At 37.4% G+C, this 21,536-nt stretch overlaps 2 protein-coding genes across 8 annotated transcripts; one reads left to right on the forward strand and one right to left on the reverse strand.

The window, feature by feature from the left end:
* Window positions 1–425: 425 nt before the first annotated feature.
* Window positions 426–4,963, reverse strand: LOC116299669 (uncharacterized). Of its 5 annotated transcripts, none has more exons than XM_031708376.2 (4): window positions 4,861–4,963; window positions 3,267–3,338; window positions 1,361–1,774; window positions 426–1,268 (listed from the first exon to the last, which is right to left on the reverse strand). In XM_031708376.2, the coding sequence occupies exons 2-4, from the start codon at window positions 3,333–3,335 to the stop codon at window positions 873–875; spliced, it is 879 nt and encodes a 292-aa protein (XP_031564236.2). In that variant the 5' UTR covers window positions 3,336–3,338; window positions 4,861–4,963; the 3' UTR covers window positions 426–872. The 5 variants fall into 5 exon arrangements, with proteins under 5 accessions (XP_031564236.2, XP_031564233.2, XP_031564235.2 ...); XM_031708373.2 differs by lacking the exon at window positions 4,861–4,963 and adding an exon at window positions 4,308–4,449; XM_031708375.2 differs by lacking the exon at window positions 4,861–4,963 and adding an exon at window positions 4,308–4,422 and having other exon boundaries at window positions 3,267–3,342.
* A 4,936-nt stretch (window positions 4,964–9,899) lies between these two features.
* Window positions 9,900–20,786, forward strand: LOC116299674 (uncharacterized). Of its 3 annotated transcripts, none has more exons than XM_031708384.1 (4): window positions 9,900–10,058; window positions 17,531–17,593; window positions 19,074–19,448; window positions 19,695–20,786. In XM_031708384.1, exons 2-4 carry the CDS (start codon window positions 17,534–17,536, stop codon window positions 20,049–20,051), a joined length of 792 nt encoding a protein of 263 aa, XP_031564244.1. In that variant the 5' UTR covers window positions 9,900–10,058; window positions 17,531–17,533; the 3' UTR covers window positions 20,052–20,786. The 3 variants fall into 3 exon arrangements, with proteins under 3 accessions (XP_031564244.1, XP_031564242.1, XP_031564245.2); XM_031708382.1 differs by lacking the exon at window positions 9,900–10,058 and adding an exon at window positions 15,578–15,713; XM_031708385.2 differs by lacking the exons at window positions 9,900–10,058; window positions 17,531–17,593 and adding an exon at window positions 18,165–18,461.
* Window positions 20,787–21,536: the final 750 nt, after the last annotated feature.

A 21,536-nucleotide genomic window follows, 5' to 3' on the forward strand; every position in this document is an offset into this window, starting at 1 on the left:
TAACCGGCGCGAGCCCGCTGACCAAAAAGCCTGAGGACTCTGGGATCGAAATTGGAAGTTGAATTGAAGCATCCTTGGGGGACGTTGCGCAAGAGTCTCGGCCACCAATACATATACACCCTGCGGTACTACCCATAACACCACCTTATGAAACAATCGTTAGAGAAATAGGAGAACTTTTTTTGTTCGACTGAATATACCATGAAATCAGTAGTGGACACAATGAACTTCGAGATGAAGTTTTAAGTTTACTAAAGTTATTTTTCTCGGTCTTATTACAAGCGTTATTACAGGTGAAACTTAAAAACGTATTGATATACCAACGCACCCATTTACCCTTACACCTAGAGCTACACTGATCCGGCTCGGAAGCCAGCGCGCATTCACATTCTCGTTCCCTCCTAACAAAGAGACAAGTGTATATGTAACTTAATTAACGTTATTTTTATTTCAGCACAAACTCACCGACACTCCAAAATACATTGGTAAGAATTGTCTATACATGTTATCGTCTGCTCCTCCCGTTAGTATTTTATAGTGTTTAAGAAAACTAATCATGATTTGTGATAATTCCTATCGCACACACTCGCTATCAGAAAACGCGGCTAAATCAGGTTTCCCCTATGACCTGGGGTTTTTTACTAAATACTTAGAGTATTGATCAATACATTCGTATCAAATTAAAGTGAAAATTCCAATATACATACATATTGACAAAGTGTAAATTCAGCTTCACGCAGTCCGTGAATGCAGTACACTTTAAGGTGCTCAACAAGTAAGCGCTACTGATGGAATTGTAAATTGCAAACCCAAAAACTGAGAGTGCGTCTTAAATCGACTAGAATTCATCAGTTGAACTAAAGTCTTTATTCTTATTCCTTTGCGGATCGTTTGTCCTTTGTCGCACGCTTTCTCTTCCTTCGTCGTCGCTTTCCACCTTCCTTCAATACGTCAACTGCGTTCGCTTCGTCCGGAATACACTCGTACCAAACCTTTAAATACTTGTAGACGTTGCCACACGTATTGTCGTCGAAGAAGATATTGGAGGCAACCACTTCGCAAGCTTGTTCGTTCTTACATTGGCCGTTGATCTTTTGTAAAGTGTTGTCGCTACTTGTTTCGCAGAGTCTGTCGATTGCAAGGCCAGCCGGGACTTTGGGACATGTCACGTGATCATCACGACCCCAGAAAGATTTCGTAATCTTGATAAGCTCGTATTGTTTGCACTGCAACCATCCTTTTTCACCTTCGCAGATAACTGTGAAGTTCTGGAAACGAAGAGTATTCACAGAGTTAGTTGGGCATTCTTTTTTTCTTGATATCTGAAGGAACAAAGGCTTAAAATTGTGAGTCTGCTTACCGGCATAATAGGTTCTGGACCACGAGGACCCATTGGACCTGGAGGACCGGGTAGACCAGGAGCACCGGGTAGACCGGCAGCACCAGGGGCACCCATCTCACCAGGATCTCCCTTTTCACCAGGAAGACCAGGAGCACCAGGAGAACCTGGAGGTCCTGGAGCACCGGGAGCACCTGGGGCACCATCTTCTCCTACATGTCCTGGAGGACCAGGTGGACCGGCAATACCTGCTGGACCGGGTTCTCCTGGAGGTCCGGGAGCACCTGGGGGACCAGGAGGACCATTAAGGCCTTTAAGGAAGAACCCCAAGGTTAGATTTTGCTCGAGAAGCTGGCTGACCATTAATTGATCGAGGAAGGGTTGTGTGATCCTGTCGCCGATCTTAGGCCAATCCGGTAAGATTCTTTGTGAACACTGAAAAACGAAAAACTTAATTTTTAACTAACAGAATAGGCCATTTCGCATTTCGCTCAAATCATCTTCATAGTGTGGACACAAAAAATACCATTCGCATCATTGAATGATTACCACATACATTTTCTTTCAACAAAAATACTTGCCACATGCCCTCCATTATAAGATATTTTCGTATAAATAGGATTTGTGATCAAAGATCAGATTTGTTGTCTTGATTTAAGTTTTCCCATTTCTCCATTTATTCAATCAAACACTGATTTCTCATACACACACCCATAACATCAGGTTATAATTTCATGATTAATTATTAGATAATAATATCTTAATATTATATCTTATACAAATTCTTTTTTTTTTTTTTTTTTGCCGTAGTTATATAATATAACTTAATTATAATATAACGATTCATTACTTTATTGGACCACGGCAAGTGGAAAATATTTTCGTAACCCGTTTTCGTTATGATTTCTTTATGATCCAACTCTCTTTTTGATAGGAATTAATATATTTTTGTTAATAATAAACAAACTTTAAAAAAAATTTCTAAGAATTTTTGTCACAAGCGATGCTCGCTTTTGACACTATCTCGACTTTTTCATGGTCTGTGAACATCAGAACGCAACAGCAAACACCAAGTTCATGCGAGAAGACAGAATTTGACATAGATATAAAAGTTTAAAGTTTGTTCATAAATTTTCGAAAGATCTCGCATTTCTGTTGCTGGTGGAATAAAGATCAATGGTAATATTCGTTGTTTTCAGCTTGTGGTGTGTTTCTTGTCAAAGGCGACAAGAATGAGACTGGTGTGTAGTACTGGTAATACCTGTTGGATTGTTGACGTCAGGGGGTTACTATGCACCGATAGTTTTGCCCCTAAAAACCCTCTAAATTTTCCCACGATAACCAATTTTTTTTATAAGAAATCTTTTAAATCCAAACTCTAAATAAATTTTAATGAAAAATTGGAGAAAAAGGAACCGAAAATACGGGAAAAAATCAAAAATTCGAATAATGGGAAATTGAAAACAAGATGGTTGATAAACTAAAACATTTCAGCTTTCTTTGGTCAAAATGTTTGAAGTTGCTTTTGACATAAATGAAACCTTACTATTTTCTTTCGCTAAAAAATCTACTCAAGCAAACCATGTAGAATTTATTTGCTCTTTTTAAAAAGGTTTAAAATGATCGAAAAACTACTTTCGTTGAAAAAATGGCTACTCGATGTCAAATCCTGCAGGAGAATTATCCCAAACTCAAGCCGCATGTGAGGGACGAAATATTTAGAATATATTTCAAATTTAAATGTTTTTTCAATCCCGGTTTTTCCAGTAACAATGGAAATGCTTCCAAAAAGAGAATCCATGAAGCGTACGAGATAAACTATACGCTCACTTGTTCATGTCAAAATCACCAGAACTTGCAGTTATTAATTAAACATAACAAAGTCAAGCAAAAGAAGGACAAAATAAACTTTTATATTTCTACTTACCGTACATTCTAGGATTATAAATCCTATACAAAAAGCTAGAAGGCTTTTGTAGCCCCCTAACTGCCCCATGCCCTATCAGTAGAGAACAGAATGAGAAATATCAGCATATATACATCATTGGCACAATTTGGTTCACCTTATTAATTATTCCTAAGGAATGACCACCTGACCAGCAAAATATCCCAATCAAAATTTCCTACAATATCCTAAAAATCCTATCATCTAAGTAGAATATAACTAAATGTATTGTAAAATATATAAAATAAGTTAGATGATAGACATTGCTCAAGGATATCTGGAATAGTTTCGTACTTCACGCAAGAATGGTTAGGAACGAAGTGGAATCCAGAGTTCTTTGTCTAAAGAATATTACAAACATTTAAAAAAACTGCTAGGAATTAAACTATATCGTTTTGAATTCACGTTTGTAGAATATTTCTTTGTTAAAAACTTATGGTCACGAAATTCAAATGTCAGAAACGCTAAGACAGTTGAAGAATTAGAAACTCGAGCAACGTTTATAAGGAAGTAAATATTTCTCGTGAATTGTAGTGAAACAAGGTTATAATTATGAACTTACGGTTTAGGAATCACAAATAAAAGAAGAATTGTTAAGGACAATGACTTGTGTAAGTCAGAAGACTTTGATATAAAACTATCTCTGTCGTTTTTGTTGCCCTAAGATAGCAAATGTCGTCACTCTTCAAAATTAAATCAAAACACCCTTGTCGAACAATTAACTTCTATTTTTGAGGAATTACCCAAGGAATTCCAAGTACACAAACGTCCAAAGAAACTCTCTTCGTTCATACGATGAATCCTTTCTTAGACGTTCATTTACTTGGTGAAAATACGACATAACTCGACAACAATGATTGTGTCACCAGCCAACGTTACGCCATATTTTTCCCGATGGACAAAACTCCAACAATTAGAAAGCATTTACCGTGACTTTTGCTTCCGAGATGCTGTCCAACAAATTCCTTGATAATATCCACTAAAGTTATGGCAAAATTATTATGTAGAACATTAGCAACCAACCTGTGACAACTCCTTGGTCCTGGTTGTCACTGTTTTAAATTCAGTAAGGCGGTATGACCAGGGATCCTAGCACAAATGTTTCAATATTGGCGTTGGGTTGGTACTGAGTCGGCGCCGTGAAAAGAGCCAACCACGTTTATGTGCTTGACGTGGCATTACAAGGGATCAAATTTTATTTTATATGACGTAATGTAAGCTTAGCCTGTTTATGTCTGGCTCGACCAATCACAGCCCGTGATGCAATTGACCGTGAAAGCAAACAATGAGTAAGCCATGACCCAAAACGACTCTTAGGTAATATTGATATAAGTGGATTGCTATTTAATAATAAAGATCACCTCTTGTGGAGACCCGGTGAGAGTCACCTACCCTCACAGGATCAACTCGATTTCGCACCTGACGACCAATCACAGCCCGACTTCCCAAAAGCCTTACCAATTTCATTGACCCCGATTGATAAATTTCATTCATTCCCATTCGTCCTCAAACATTTCATTGCAAAATAAACCAGTACAATAAGGACCCACTTTTTCCTCTTGACAAAAATTCTTACCTTATAAGTGAGTTTCTTGGTGTTTTTGTGGATTGTCGTTGTTTTTGTCCTGTCAGAGCGACAGCATTACTCGTCTGTGATCTGATGGAGGTTTTCACAAGCCCGACGGCCCATTTGTTATGGATACACCTGATTGGTTCTGTCATAAACTAGCAGGTTATGCTTGTACTCTGTGTAAATTCTAAATACAACAACCTGATGGTTTTAGACAATAAATGTCAATATATCCCTGCCTTCTATTGTATAACTGCTAGTATTTGTGTCTGGAAAGGGCTGTCATATAGGGTTTTGATTGAGTGGGTTTGTAGTGGTTTGTTGCTTTGGTTTGTTTTTTCCAGTGCACTTGGTTGGTTGCAGCAGAGTGCAGATATTGAGTTCATCTTGACCACTTTTTGGGTCAATCAAGATGACCAACTAATATAAAACTATAGGGTAATTCCAAACAAGTCCATCAACCCTTAAATAAAGTCCCACATTTAAGGCTTTTTAAAGCTTCTTTGCGAAACTACGAAACAATATGAATTATACTTTTGATTAAAGATCAAAATGAATTGGGCCTGGCCTTTCATTTTCCTTTCATGTGTGCGCGATAAAACTAAAAATAGTACCAAACATTTTTGCTACTTTTTTGCTCCAAACACACAACTTTACAACCGAATGTGATATCCAAGCTGCAAAGGTTGTTGTGCAGGAGCTTCATCATGATTTTACGATCCAATGAACGGGTTTATTCAGGCAACCTAATCCCTAGTAATTTGTCAGTGGTCCGGTCAAGGATATGAACAACTGCACGCTTACTGATTTTAAACTCGTAAACGAGTAAGTTTTCTTGTTAAATCCTCTTGACTGTGTCACTTATCGACGCAACTCTTTATTGTATCGGGAATCTTACTTCGTTTTATAGAAATAATCATCCGAGATGTTCGTGTGCATCCTAGGAATTCAACCCACTATTAAAAGACCATCAGACTCAGGGGCTCATTTTTTCGTTGCTGCTGCATTGCATCTTGTTTATTGTATTGCCTTCGTGGGGATCACGACGCGACTCTTTCGATCCCTTGCAGTCTCAAATATTAAATTGTTATAATTTACAATATGCATAATAATATTTCCAAACACAATTTTCACATAATCATGTTAATAGAATTTATTTTGACATCACCCAAGGTCAGCTGCAGGCACGCGCGCGTCCGCCTTAATTTCCCCGCCCTTTTTCCACAACAATATGTGTCTGTCTTCTTTTTTCTTGCTATTTTCGAGAAAAGGGGAGATTTCACTTTCATAACTTTGTTTGGTTTTAAAAGAAAAAAAATATGTATGTAAATTGTAATCAGGTGTAATAAAGTAGACAACGTTGTTTGGAGCAAGTGGGAGTTGGCCAGGCGTGTGTATACCATATTAATTAGATACACATCCGGGAAATTAAAAAGGCGGGAATTTCTAGAAATGGTGATAAATGGCACTTACTAAAGTCTATTGCATCTCATAAAGATTCGATTGCATTTTAATCTAAAGCTCTAATTCTGATTCTCTGATTCATTAAACATGATCTATTTTGGTTACTATGACAATACCATTAACCTGCACGAGAGAGTTCAAGGTTACTATGACGACGCCATCAACCTGCACGAAGGAATTAAAAGTTATGACAGTTATGCCTTGTAAGCAAAAGCAGGTGGACCAAGATGTCTGCCATCAAAGGTGTCGTTTTGGATTCTCTTCAAGTCAATTTGTGACTGTAATGATCTTAACACCATGTGTACAAGGTCATGATGAGATAGCCGCACAGCTGCAGTCCGACACTATTGTTATTTCCTGTCTAGATACTGCCACACCACATGCAAACACAGCTTCTCTAATCGTAAAATTGCATTCTCTGTTGTTGTCTGTTATTACTTTGATTACCAGTAATATCTTTTTGTTGCAACTTCCATATTCAATACTTTTTTATAATATAACTAAAATGTAGTAAAAATATTTTTATTTACAAGTCGATGTGGGACTTTTTTGATGGGGTTTTCATTCATTTACTGTATTTTATCAAATCACATTAATTATCGACCTGCAACATTGTGTGTTTTGGTCATTCATCCGAATTTAGTAAGGTCTTTTCCAGTAAACTTTCGCTCTCTAGTCACGTAAGCTCGACCGTCCACGATATCGGAATTTATATATCCCGCAATTAGAGATTTCTCATTTACTTTCGTCAAATTTCCCGAATATGTAGGTGGCTAAATTATTTTGCTTTTTGACTTTATCGAGCAATGTCCATCCATTCACATGATTACAAATACATCGGACCATCTCCATGGTGAAGACATTAGGGTCTATTTAAGTCCAGGATTGGACAACATTTCTTATCAATTGCGCCGTGTTGGAAGATGTTGCAAGTCTAAAAATTTTGAAATTAATGGCTCCCTCCCTTTACTTATTATTTCCGTGATCTTTGGATTTTTTGAGTTGGCCCGTAGTTTAATCGCACCAAACATACTTGATGTTGTGATGCGTGATGATTTTTTTAATAATGTTTTGTCATAGGTGGGCTGGAGATTCATAGTCGAATCATCACCCATGGCAAGCTTACTGAAGAATTAACATTCTTACAAGCAATGTTAATAATAACAGAAGATTATGTTTAGCAATTTTAATACGATCATTTAGTTGTTTCCATCCGACATCTATCAACCTGTTCGCCCCATGTAAGGGAATCCGGAATGCGGAATCCACGAAATTTTAGGCTTTGGAATCCGGAATCCAGGCCTTGGAATCCGGAATCCAGTTATAATGGAATCCGGAATCCGCTACTTTGAAATTCAAAGTATACACTCAAATGCTATCGCCTCGACCTAGACTGAACCGATGTAGCCCCTCCCCCACTGTGCAAAATCTCTACCAAGAATCTGTCATCAGATGCTGATTTAATTGATAGACGATTCTACTTATACTGGCAAGTATGTCAAATATAGTTTTCAGAGAAAGTATCTGAAAATTAACGATATGGAATCCGGAATCCGCAATACAAAAGTTTTGGAATCCGGAATCCAGACCCTTGGAATCCGTAATCCAAAGTCTCGGAATCCAGAATCCAGCGCTTGGAATCCGGAATCCACCATAAGTACGGATTCCCTTACATGGGGCGAACCTGTACCAAAGATAGTAGGTGCCTAGTGCACTTGTTGAATTTTTTCCACTAAAATTACTTGTGTTATTCTAATTACAAAAAACCGACAGAAGACTAATTTGTCCGTATCAGGTGGCTTTATCGCATTTTATCAACCCGTACGAATACTAGAGATGCCAGATGACTATATGGATTTCTTAGTGAGAAACTAGGTTCATAGCATCCATAAAATCAACCTGATATGCTAAATGTTCTGGTTTACTAAGGAAACTTATGCACCAACAAATGCAAAATTGGTCCTTCCTAACAGAAGACAATTGCTTAAAATCGCTTCAACATCGGGCTGTTTCATTCAATTTGGATTAGTCAAAAACGTTAGATGCACACAGATTGTTTTTGTTGGTAGCAAATATTTTTTTGCATTTTTTCTCTCCACCCATCATTCGGAATAATCATCATTTAAATCAACCGGAGATGCTAGATGCTCTTGCATACAGATTGCTTTTACTGATAAATGGAACTTGGGCACTCATCCGGCAAAAGAATGATTTTACCAGAAGAGGGTATCTCGCAGTTTTATCCTGTTTTCATGCAATCTCTCTTGTTGATCAGCCTTCTTCTGCATTGAAGTACACTCCTGCAGGGACGGCGGAGAATTTCACAAAAAGTGGGGGGGGCCTAAAGTCCCCCCAGCCCCCCCCCCCCCCCCCCCCGGTTCCGCCGTCCCTGTCCTGATTTGCTGGCATAAAGAGCTTCATACTTTGTTCATCGTGGTTATGAACCTTAAACCCTTTGCACCAAATCTTTAACCGAGTGTTACGTATCGATCAAAAGGTGTGTCCATTAAGACACTTGCCCAAGTTCGACCCACTCAATTGCCGAACATCAAATCCCTAATTGGTACACTTTCTTGCCTATTGGGTCGGCACCTTTTTTGAGTCTAAAACTGGACCTCTTGTCTCAGAAAAGGACTATCAGTACCGATATTCGAAATGAGGGTCACCAGTTAAAGAAATTCGCAAGACTATTCAATTTTAAATTGTAGGAAAAAAGGGATGGTTTTTGCGAAGCATTATGGTCTATTGTCTTTCGCAATTTCACTTCAAAATGACTCGAAAAAGTACAATGAATTAATATAATACTCATCTGTGTCACAGGGTCACAGTAAATTATTTTCAGTTGTGTGTTAGTTGGACTGTAGATGAACTTTTAACTCATGTTTAAAGAAATGGGTGAAGGAATTGGTTGCGCATGCGTAAAATCAAAAGCGAATCGTGGCGGGAAAATTCTCTCTGATTCATACTTACTTTGGAACTTCTTTCTTTCATAATATAACAACTTTTCTTTTCTTTTCTTTTTTTTTTTTTTTTTTTTTTTTTTTTTTTACTTTACAAAATCATAGTTAAATGAAATAGAAGTTAAGGATTTTCTTTTCAGAAAAATCCACTCTTAAGGGTTTGCCTGGACTAAACATTCATTGATCTTTTTGGTAGCATCTTTTCAACCGTTTAGTCATTTGTCAAGATTTGTCAAGTGACCTTTTAAAGCGTGTGTAAATAATCAACAGGGCTGACAGATTTTCGATATTGATATTTGTAAAAAGCAGCGATTTTTTCCAATAAAAAAGATGTAAGAAAATGTTACTTGATATTTCAATAGTATTTGAAATTCAAGCCTTATATTATGTTATAAGGTTACTCGTTGTTTAACGAGTTGCTTTGATTCGATCTCACGTATCAAATGCGGCTTTCAAAACCAGAGCTAAATTATTCACCTATCCAAGCTAATTAAATACCAACATGTCAAATCTGCCAATCAAATCACTGCATTTTGTTTTCGTTTTTGAGTTCAACAGGTGGCGCGTGCAATGGATCACGGGTAAAATAACTTGAATAGCGCCGAGATCTTAGAACAAAAGACTTGTTCTGAGCAGTCAGCAAGGGGGCTCTGAGAGTCAGTAATTCAGGCCCAAATTTTCGGTAGTTTTATATTTACAAGGAATTCCTCTGGAGAAATGTCATCTTATGCCAGACGTGGAATATAGAGTCGAGAAGCCAATTGCCAGAATCTTCAAAACGTGAGTAAAATACTAGAATTAAATTAAATTATTAGATCTTATGTTGGTACACGTAGTAACCTATAATGCCTTTGACGTCTGACCCTGTTTTGGGCGGGAAATATTCAGATCTTTGTAGGAGCGCGCGTCCTTATTGAAAGGCAATTGCAGCAAATTTTCATTCAATAATTTGAAAAATTGGAAAACGTTTTCTAACCAGAAATATATGTTAAGGATAAAACCGAATTAATGAATCAAGAAAAATATGGTAAACTTCATATCAACTTGTGTTCAGTTTCGCCAGACCTTTGTTATCAAAGCTGTCAATATTTTCTGGTATTTATAGAATTTGTATTCATATGTTTCAATGACAATAGACTTTATTCAATTTTTAAGAAGATGTACTTCACATTTCTGGCCAAAAGTGCCTTTAGTCTCCTGGTAATTTGATTAATAACTTGATAGAGCTTGTGCCATCAAGTGTAACATACCAGCGTGTCACCAGCAGAACTCAATCAGAATCGAAACACTTAATAGGTGTCTTTGTATCGATGTTTTTCATCAGGATGGTGGCGACATTCAACTAGTGGATCTTCGTTACTTTTCAATCAAAATTTCAACGAATTTTTCCTCTGAATTCAACGTTTTATTGACTCAGACCCTCACACTTTGTTCTCAAAAAAACTTTTTGAAGTGTCTGAACAAAAACTTTACTCACAAGTGAATAAGAAGGAAACTTGAACACCGTGCATGTAAAAAGATTTTGTAACAACACTGACGTTTCGGACGTTAGTCCTTTGTTGGAGTAAAAATTTTAAAAAACGTGTAAATTTTTTAAAACTGACTTGTTGACTCAAAACTAAACATTCAAGATACATTTCATCCATTTCAATAAAATCTATAATCCTTTTAGACTACAGATTCTTTAGTACGACTTAGAAAACGTTTTCTATATTGAAAAACTTTTTTATTTTCATTGCAAATCATTATTTTATGATAATAATTTGTACTTTAGAGTTTTTAAATCAAGACTAGTTAATTATAGAGACATGCCAATGAAGTTCCTTATCCTTTAGTTCAATGGCGTATTCACAGAGAGGGAAAAAATTCTGAATTGGAATTAGCCAATCAGAGATGAGCAATTTGCTAGCAGCTATGTTTTTCGGGTTTTCAAATCTTTTACGCGAAATCAAAGTTAAAACTCATACAATCTTCGATCTTCTCCTGATAGTATACTTTCACAATATTCTTAGATGAAATGGAATGTCAGTAAACTTCGCGGAATCGACTGATTTTAAAAAGTTTAAAATTTGAAGTCAGCTGTAAAGTAAGGTATTTCAGATGTAGTGATACTCTTTATTTTAATTTTTATTAGTAAGTTTTCAAAGTACTGATAATGAAAAGCTAAAACTTGATACCATAGAAATCAATTATCAAAATTCGGAAAAAATTATAACTCTCGTGATTAATACAATGTGAGGGGGAGGGGAGGGGTGGCGACTTGATTGCTCAATCCCCGACGGTCTTTGTAAGTGTGAGACTTGTCCGCAGTATGCCGGCCCTGTCCGCACTATACCGGATAAATTTGAATCGGCAACTTTATTTATTCGGTTAGGCCTACCGTCCACACTACTCCGGGCGAATCCGGAACAATATTTCACCGAAAACGGAACTTTTTGAATACGTTCTCCAGAGTAGAACAATTTGAAAACGCCGGCTAGCCGTATTAGTGTGGACGGAGAACATTTTGTATTCGGAACTTTTCGAATACTATGACGTCATGAATGTCATGGGAACTTGGCGGGAAGGCTAACAATTCACTGCGGGCTCAATTTCAACTTCGATGCCCATGGTCAGATGTGCAATGAAGCGTTTTTGCCGCCTCTGATCGGACTAGCGTGGATGCGAACCATTTTCTCCGTTTTCGTGTGTGGACGGAAAACTTTTTTTTCGGTTTCGGAGTGAAAGTTTCGGATTCAAATTTATCCGGCATAGTGTGGACGGGGCCTTAAAAACAGACACTGTGTAATTGTTTGAATAGTCCCCTTCACAGTTCCCTGCGCCATCTTGAAAGGTATAGCCTTGCCTTTGCATCGAAGCGAGACGAACGGTGAGCTTGCAATGATAGAGACATGTGAATGATTGTCCAGGGTGTTGAAAAAGGTCTCTATCATTGCATGCTCACTGTTCGTCTCGCTTCGATGCAAAGGCACGGCTACCTTTCAAGTTGGCGCAGGGAACTGTGAAGGGGACTATTGTGGGACAAGATTTTAATTCCACTGGGGATACGGGTGCAATGGTGATTGGTTTGCCATTGTCTGAGTCGGAACCACGAATTGTTTTGTTCTTCAAATTGAGCTGCATTGGGAATATGCTGCAAGGGGTTTATGGCAATATTTCTGATGGCAACTGTTTGTTAGTTTTCTAATTACAATCCGCATAAGTTAATCACGGGTGCTTACCATTTCAACCAATCCATCTGCTCGGAAATTTGTTTGCTAATGGTAAAAAAAGAGCGGGAAAACTTTTTCTTCCAAAAGATGGTACACGCGTCTTACGGAAGAACGGTTAATCGCGGGTGCTTACTATTTCAACCAATCCATCTGCTTGGAAATTCGTTTGCTAATGGTAAAAAAGGTACCAAAAAATGGTACACGCGTCTTACGGAAGAACCAAAATGAGCGGGAAAAGTGTATTACCTCAATTGGAAGACCGAGTTTTCCGGAATTTTCCAATTGGAATGACACTGACCATTTGTTTTCCAACCGGAATTTCCAGTTTCGTAAGCACCCCAGAACTCCATGTTTTCCGAGCAGATATCTAACATCTCCAGGGTTTACATGACAAATTAAATTATCGTCATTACAATTTAGAAACCAAACTAGAATGCGCGATCATTTTGAGCGCGCGGTTTAAGTTTCTTTAAGTTTCACTCGAGAAATTATCATGGTATATAAGATAAGATATCGTAATATAGAGGAATTGGATTTCACTGAATATGATAGCATACGTAGAAGACATTTGACAAATGGACAATAGATCTTTTGGACGCGTACGCGTCTCATTTTCCCATTTCAAGCCTCTTTTGTCTTCGTAGCTGTATCAGTATCAATGTACTTTCTTACTCGATGCCCGCGTGGCACGTTATCTGGAATGGGAACATTACGCTCAAATTGAATGGTCCATTATTTAAGTCAGCTTTATGAGAAAAAAACCTACGTTTATCACGCGAGCTCCGGCAATATTTGATTTCGAGGTAAAATCTAAAATCTAAAACATATTTTTTACAATTTCATTTTCTAAAAAAGTTAAATAGTTTGAAATAAGGTATATATACGATTGGTGGAATCGTACGCGCATTTTCATTCGTTAATAACCACCAAAAGCTATGCTAAAAAGAAACTATGTATATAAGATTGAAATACATAAAGAACAAAACCGGAGCGATCATTCAATCGAACGCGAGTTCAATCAATCAATCAATCAGTTTATTCAATCTACCATTCTGGAAATATAGTTATCAAGGACCTTAGGATAAAAATAATTATTGCATTGAATAGTCCACCACTCGTAGGCACATTGCCATGACTATGTCGAGATCTGCCGCAGAAATCATTTTTCCCTCTGAGCCCTAGCTCCTCATGGTCAGCACCAAGTTAATGGGAAACATTCCTTCGTGCTGACTACGAGGAACGCATGCTCACTTTTGCCGATAACATGCCAGCTAAGTGTTAAAGATGAGTGTATTTCAATAGTTTTACATCGTTTTTCACTTGTGAGACCCATCGTATTTAGAAAATATATCGCTAACGGTTATCATAGTTAACTGTTTTATTTTTATCATTCTATACTATTATACAAGTTAAGACTCCTGTTTCAAGTCCTCTTTTGCTCAGCCTTAGTCTCGTTTGTGCCGTTAAAATATTCAGCTATTCTACCAAAACCAGTGGCATTTTAATCAACTCGTATTGTTCCGTAGTACATACATTCCTTACTATACAATGGCATTTGTACACAATCGAGGCTAAGACTGAGCAAAGGCGAACTCGAAATGGGAGCATTGTTGACAAATTTTCTTTAAAATTGACAGAAAAAATGTATACGCAATGCTACAAATGTCTGAAACATTTTATTTCAAAACTTATTTTCTTAAAATTCTGTTACAAATTTGTTGCACTTATGCCCATAATATTTACTACTAAGTAAATTCCTATCAATTCGTACATATACCAGGATATGTTGAAAGCCATTTAAAGTTGAGCGCAATGCATAAACATTTCAAAATTTTGTTTGAGTTTCAAAAACTTTAGCTTGTAAGGGTCAAAGGTCGCGTTTCCAAGGCGAACTGGTTTATGACGTATCCAAGGGCAACGTAGAAAATATTTAGTAGCAAAATATTGAGACTTGCATGTGTTAAAAATAAATTTTTGCACGCTTACTGACAAAACTAAAATAATAATAAAGAAGGCGGAAAATAAGAGTCGGAACTAGCATATTTCACGTGCTGATATCAACTAGAATTTTTGATTAAAAAAGGACACTTAAAAAAGTTCATACTGATTTTATCATGGACGAGGTATCTTAGCAAACTAAACTGATTAGTATATACATGTATATATATATATAGAAGAGATGCATTGAATATATATGAGATTGCTTGTATATATTCAGATAAATTGGACAAATAGAGAAAATACCAAGGAAAATAAAATAAAAAATTGGGTATTGTCAAAAAGCGTTCCCAAATGTACAAAACAGAGCATTTCATTGCTAAGAACATTGCACGGCTGAGCTGAGCTTTGATTTAGAGGTCACTATTTTGACAACGAACCATCGACCATAGCGATCAAATGTCACTAAGGAACAAGATTTGAAGTAAGGATCAGGCACATTGGTGACAAAGTGTACTTCATAAACCCTTGAAGGTGATAACTGACAACAACTTCTCTTCCTTAAGAAGATCTTTTTTTTTTAATTTCAAAACTAGCACAACTAACAAAAAAAGATTCAGAGTATTTTAAAGGAAGATCGTTTGGTTCTATATAGTAAAAGTCTTAATGCTTTTCGATGGCATTTGATGGAAGGTGTTGCTCGAACCAGTTCGTGATTTCATCTCTTAATCTAGGGCATTGTCCTGGTGACAATTTGGTTGACATTAATTTAGACTTATGATGTAAGACTTTTCAAATCTTGAAAGACATTTCCATCAAATTCCTAAAAGTTGAAGCGACTCTAAAATCATTGCAAGTATTTGCTTTTAAGTGAGTTCTAAGGAATGAAATACGAAGTGGGACGATTCAAATGGTTCGTAGGTTTTGAAATAGTGGGCAATGTTCAAAAATCAAAAGGTTCATTCGGAAACCAAAACACGGGCCAGTAGAAGAACCTCTTTAATTGAACACTTACACAAAAACAACCTGTTGTTTCCTTGATCCCGGCGCTCTGATTGGCTGCGAGGGTGTCAAGGGTCACCACATTACGTCATTTCATCTTAATCTAAGTGCCCGCGCCCAAACACAGGTAATTCCACGTCAGCCCTTCATTGCCATAGCGCATGCGTAGTGCGTTTAGATTTTATAGGGTGAGATCGTTAAGGCATCATCCTAGGGTCCATTCGAATTTGCGTTTATCATATTGGGACTTGGGGCAAACGATAGGCTTGCCGAAAATAAACAGGTTGGTGAGATTTTATAGGTATAAGCCAGTAAATCCAGAGTCCACAGTTGAATGGAAACTTCCATGTTGGAAAATTACTCTTAAAATGGAGGATCTTTGGTGTCCTGCTCGAGCTCCTGGGTTCATACACCGAGCGTAGTTTACTCTAGCACTCGTTATCAAAGTGTCTGCTTTGGGATATTTTGAATATGTTACGAGTCTGGCTTCGTAGCTTATAACTGAAGGCTGAGCTGCCTTAGAGGTCTATCGGGAAGTCTTCCATCATACCAAGAGGGTCTAGAAAACCTCCCTGAAACGTCTGACTCTAATCTGGGTATATCAGTGTTTCCAAGTGTGGAAGCATACAGAATACTAAATATCCTCTATTGCTACTGGCAATCACCATTTACTCACTCTGGATTTGCTGGCTTATTTATTATAAGATTCAAAAGCATTTTAAAATGAATTTAAGGATGGCATTTCTGGTAAGTAGAAAACTTGTTTATGATACCGTGGGTGTGTGTGCTTTTGACTCCACGATCACTCCTCTCGCCGTAGCCCACTAGTTTCCATCGTATTCTTATCGAAAAGAACACTTATGGAAATTAAGTTGGTTTTTTTCGTTTTCAATAATCATCTTAATTAATTTTATTCCTTTAAGACAAAATCTAAATATAGTTTTGTACATTAGATCATTCAAAATATTCCTTACCCGTCAAATTAGTTTAAACAGCTGATATTATTCTAAACTAAAAAAAGAAAAGCATAGAGCTTAGCTTCATGGAAAGCAATCTTAAGACAAAATATTGGGAATTCAATATCAAATTATATTGAATTTGCAAATTTCAATTTTAAACTGTCTAAATTTTTTTAAAGCAAATCTTACGTCATTGATCGTGCAAGATTTTTGATCTCGAAGCACGCTTGCTCGTTTTAATCAAATTGTCATGTAAAATATCAGGTTGTCTTTCAAAATAGGAAGTACATAGGTGTAAAATCTGTCCGTTGTAAAATCTGATAGTTTTTCGGTTGTCATTTTCGTTGATTGTCAAGTTCGCATGCTGATTGGTCCGTTGCCACCCGCAGCAATTTCAAATTCACTTCAAACTTTCCTTGCTACTCATCGTAGGAATCGAAACGTTGAAAATTCTAAAGTCATCTTTGGAACAGTCTTATAGTAAGTGTTTGTGTGAATGCTTGCAAGCTAGTATTTTTAGGGTTGCATTTTGGCATAGATAGGGCATGGTGGGAGGGGGAGGGGGTTAGTTTTGACATGTAGTTGTTCATGAGGTAACCGAAGCACTAAGTTGGATTTACGCCCATAATTGATTAAAACATGCGAGAGAACACAATACTACAAGAAAATAAGCATAAAGTTAATAGGATAGCAACTTTAGTCTAGAACTTGAATCATTTTTCTTGATGTTTATGTTTTGAAGTGATGTTGACACCTTGAAAACATCAATAACAAACATATTAGAGTTTACTTTTTAGTTTGTTCCTAGTCACTTTAGCTATAGGTACAAAAATTGCAATACCGTATCCACCACAAAAAACTCCTCGCACGCTGATTGGTCAATCCAAAGGAGATTTACAAACAACCAATGGGCACCTGTTGTGTGATCAGGTTTGGACCAATCAGGGCGCGCCCTTACCCGTCCTTGACAGACGACGTTATCGCTACATAGCTTGGTCATGAGGGAAGGAACATTAAGTTTTAATAGTTGGCTTGTCTAATATATAAACAATTCAACTGGTGGCTTGTAGTCACGGTACAATGGCAATTCTATGAACCACTTGTCAAAGAAGTGTTTTGAAAGCTTTGGGCTTTCTTTCAGGTCATGAGGATCGTCTGCCCGGGGATATCGCTTTTTATAGGCCTTGTGCTTTTCCATTATTCGGTGAGTATAACACTTTATCATACCTTTTTTTCTATATATTTTTTTAAATTTTTCTCGCATGGGTAAAAGTCATGCTTGAATACTTTTGGGGTATCAGCAACTACTACCGTTTTTGTCGTTTTTTAAGTTCACTGCAAGAAAGACCGTCTATAAGCGCTGTATTATGCCTTTTGGGACTTTCTCCTTTTTTTAACTCTATGGTGCAAAATAAGCTGCAGTTAAGATCGATTAAACATCGATTGTTTGACCATTCATCAAAAACTAATCGCAGTTAACTGAACTGTAACCGATTCATCGGCTTCAAATAATTATTATGTGAAGGCTATTGAGTTCTCCTCTGTGGTTCATGTTACCGAGTAATTTTGACAATCCTCTAACGGTTTGCTGGTAAATGGCGCCAAAAACAATAGATTTCTGATCGCAAGAATGACTTCAGTCGCCAAACGACTAACACTTGATCTTTCTTCCATATACGGGCATTAGCACCTGCTGTTAACCAAACTCAGCGATGATGAAGTGAACAAGCCCAGTCACATCGTCCCTTGTTAATCATTTAAGACCTTCGTCGATATTATTTTATTTTTTTCCCAAGAAAGAACATCGTTTCTTTTCGTACCTAAAAACGGTCCAAATGCTAGAACTCCGTTTTCAAAATTGAATGTAAAAATCACTTGTAGAAAAACTGGGGTCCAAAGACGACGATAAACGTACTTTGGGGAAAACCGATCTACGACGTTTGCCCAGTTCGGGCAATAACATTTCAAATAGGACTAGAGTTTTGGATAACTGAAGATATTGGACGAGTTTCGAATTCAATTAGATGTTCTTGGCGATAGTTTTCTCATTGTTTCTCCTACTTCATCACACGGTAAATATTTTCAGGCAAAAAGGGAAATCCTCAGTCTGTAGAGATGAAGAATTCCTTGAATATTGTTAATCAATATATCATTATTTCTACAGCTTTAATTAAGAAATTGTCTTGTAGTTTTTGGTGTGTGAAAAATAATTCATAGCGGGAAAATTCTCTAGGTCTTGAAAATTTATTAAATCATTGTACAAATATATTCTCTTCGCTCGAGAAAAATTCACATCTTAATGTCATCTTCACCTGACGCCATTTTTATTTATTTATTTACAACAGGATGTAGCGGGAACCTCTTTTTAAATTTCTCTTAACGCTCTTCGAAGTATATATTCAATATATTTTTGTAAAATTTATATGTCGTATGGATATCTAAGTTTTGTTTTTACAAATCGACCAGCACTTTAAAGGAAAACATCGCAGAACAAAGAAATTTATAGTATGCATGACTGAGCCTGCGAAATATTTCTTTCTTGCCTTGAATATTTTGTTATCATAGTGTAGTAAGGAATTCTTTAACTGTTGACAAAGTGTTTTTTGGCCAGTTAGTTATGTCTTCGGTTGCATAGCTGAGATGATGACTCGTATAATGACTCACATTTTTTTGTTCTTTTCCAGGCCTCCTTACCAGTGTCGCCTGTGCCACCACTGTTGAACAAACTTCTCAAAGATCAGAATGTCACATTGGGTTTCATTCTAAAGGGTCTTCAAGGACCCCCCGGTACTGCCGGTCAAAATGGTATGTCCGGTTCTCCAGGTCCTATGGGTCCCATGGGTCTTAAAGGAGACCCTGGTATGCCCGGTATGCCCGGTCCACCAGGTATGCCTGGTTCACCTGGGTTGCAGGGACCGCCTGGTTTTGATGGTATGCCTGGTGCTCCTGGTATGCCCGGTCCTGCTGGTATGCCCGGTGGTAGTGGTATGCCTGGACCTCCTGGTCCACCTGGTCTGACAGGTCCTCCTGGTCCCGCTGGCCCTACTCCCATCAGATATGTAAGTATATACTCTTGTCTCACCAACCGTGAAAATTTCAACAACATTGGATTTCGTTTAGCAGACAATCCAATTGTGATCCAAGGTGCTCAGTTCTTTGCTTGCACTGCCAGCCAGTTGCAATGTGTGACACCTTGGCCACTAATTCAAACCACTTGCATTATCCTATATATGCATAAACTTGTATAAGTTAATTCTAGTTTTGTCTAGTTTTTCTAAGTATACCAATTATTCTGCTTCCCACAGAACGGCACCGTCAAATGTGAAGAAGACACAGCCTGGCTTCGATGTAACGAATACAAACACATTAGCATTATCTCCGCCTTCTGGGGACGACGAAACTTTGGCCTCTGCACAGAACACACCGGCAACCTAAAATACGACAAATACTGCCCAACGTCACCACTATTCACCACGAAAGTAAAAGATACATGCGAAGGAACAACGATGTGTGAGATTAAATGCACTAAATTCTTTTTCCACGACCAATCATGCCTCGATGTGTACAAATATTTGGAAGTATATTACAAGTGTATCGAAGTTATCAATGGCCACGAGGTGGTGAACGAAGATAACCTACTCAACGCTAACTTCTTGGGTTAGATTTACCCGTAGATCATAGACACTGAACGCTTACTTGCTAAGGGTTTGTACTACTGTTTAATTTTACTTTGGCTGACAACACCACAACGAGTCGAATGTATAGTTCAAGGGTTGGGTTCTCCCCTTGAGCGAGAGAGAAAATAATATATACATTCAGATATTCAACGTTTCGAAAGAAAATAAATATAATAGTGGCACTTTTGCCCGGTGTAAAATACCATTGAATCTGTATAGCTAGATAGTTATGTTCTATTCCCGTCGTACGTCCAAAAATGGCATTCATTTTTCAAGACTTGACATGCTTTAGAAACCACACTACATTTGAGTGAGAGTGATATTTATCTCTGTATAGGGTCAAAATAATTTATTGAGCGATTCGTTCTCTTATGAAATTGTATAATTAGTGTTAATTTACAAAAACCGTTCAATGTGAAGATAAAAAAGGTGCTCTAATTAACCGCTAAGGGAGGATAATTTTAACAAGACGAAATAGCAATCTGTATTTTACAGAGGAAATTGTGATGTAACCTTCCGTTGGAAATGTAAATAAACCGGTTAATTCAAATGGTATATCGTCGACATCACGTGGTCCTGATCACGTGATTCTCGTAATCCCGCAAGTAGTACTGGTCATAGCGTTATAGAAGCGTGTATGTGCGCATGCGTCATTCTATTTTTATTTGTTTTTGTCTCGTTATACGGGATATGAACCGAAATAAACCGTTCACAAAACTATCATCTCGTGTCACTTGATAGATAAAGCAGTTACTTTGAACTGTACAAAACTACATTTCCCGTAATCATGAGAAAATGTATTTAGATTCGCCAACTGCACCAGCCAATAGCTAGCGAGCCCCCTTCACACTTAATCTATGAAAAAATCCTGTAGCCTCGTATCTACACGAGGCCGTGCACTAGTCAAGCAAACATTAACAAAATGGTCTTGAATCAGAGTGAATACGTACAGAGATTTCTCTTTCCTCGAACAAAAGGGAAAGCAATACCTCGACTAACACGGGATTGCGATGTCAGCTGTATCCTCTTTTTAGTTGTTTAAAATTGACCTTTATATTTTTGTAACGCGTTGTTGGATTAAACGGAATTGACGAACTCTTAATAAAAGATGTGGTTATTGTTTATGATATAACTATAAACGAGCATATCGAGTCTTAAAAGCTGCAAAAAGCTCAAAAGCCGTAAAAAACTGCTTTTTAAACCTACAAAACTCCAAGTACTTGCAAAATAGATATAGTGTTGTTTACCCCTCCTAGTCCCCTAGCACTTAATTTAATGAACATCATGTATAATTGGTTTCCATATCAAAAAACAAATTAATGTCCCAACGGGATTAATGGACGCTTTGCTTTTAACTAATCCATTCTTTTGTCTTTTGATTGTTTCTTTCGTTTCCTTGCGCGCCCACCTTGTTCTCATTGGCTTCTTTTGTCTTGTTCTCACTATGTAAACACTTCTTTCTACCACCTT

This window comes from Actinia tenebrosa, unplaced genomic scaffold (genome assembly GCF_029948245.1).
Source record: "Actinia tenebrosa isolate PJP-AT-01 unplaced genomic scaffold, QUT_ActTen_1.0 PGA_scaffold2__45_contigs__length_23673736, whole genome shotgun sequence".
In the NCBI taxonomy this organism is placed as follows: domain Eukaryota; kingdom Metazoa; phylum Cnidaria; class Anthozoa; order Actiniaria; family Actiniidae; genus Actinia; species Actinia tenebrosa.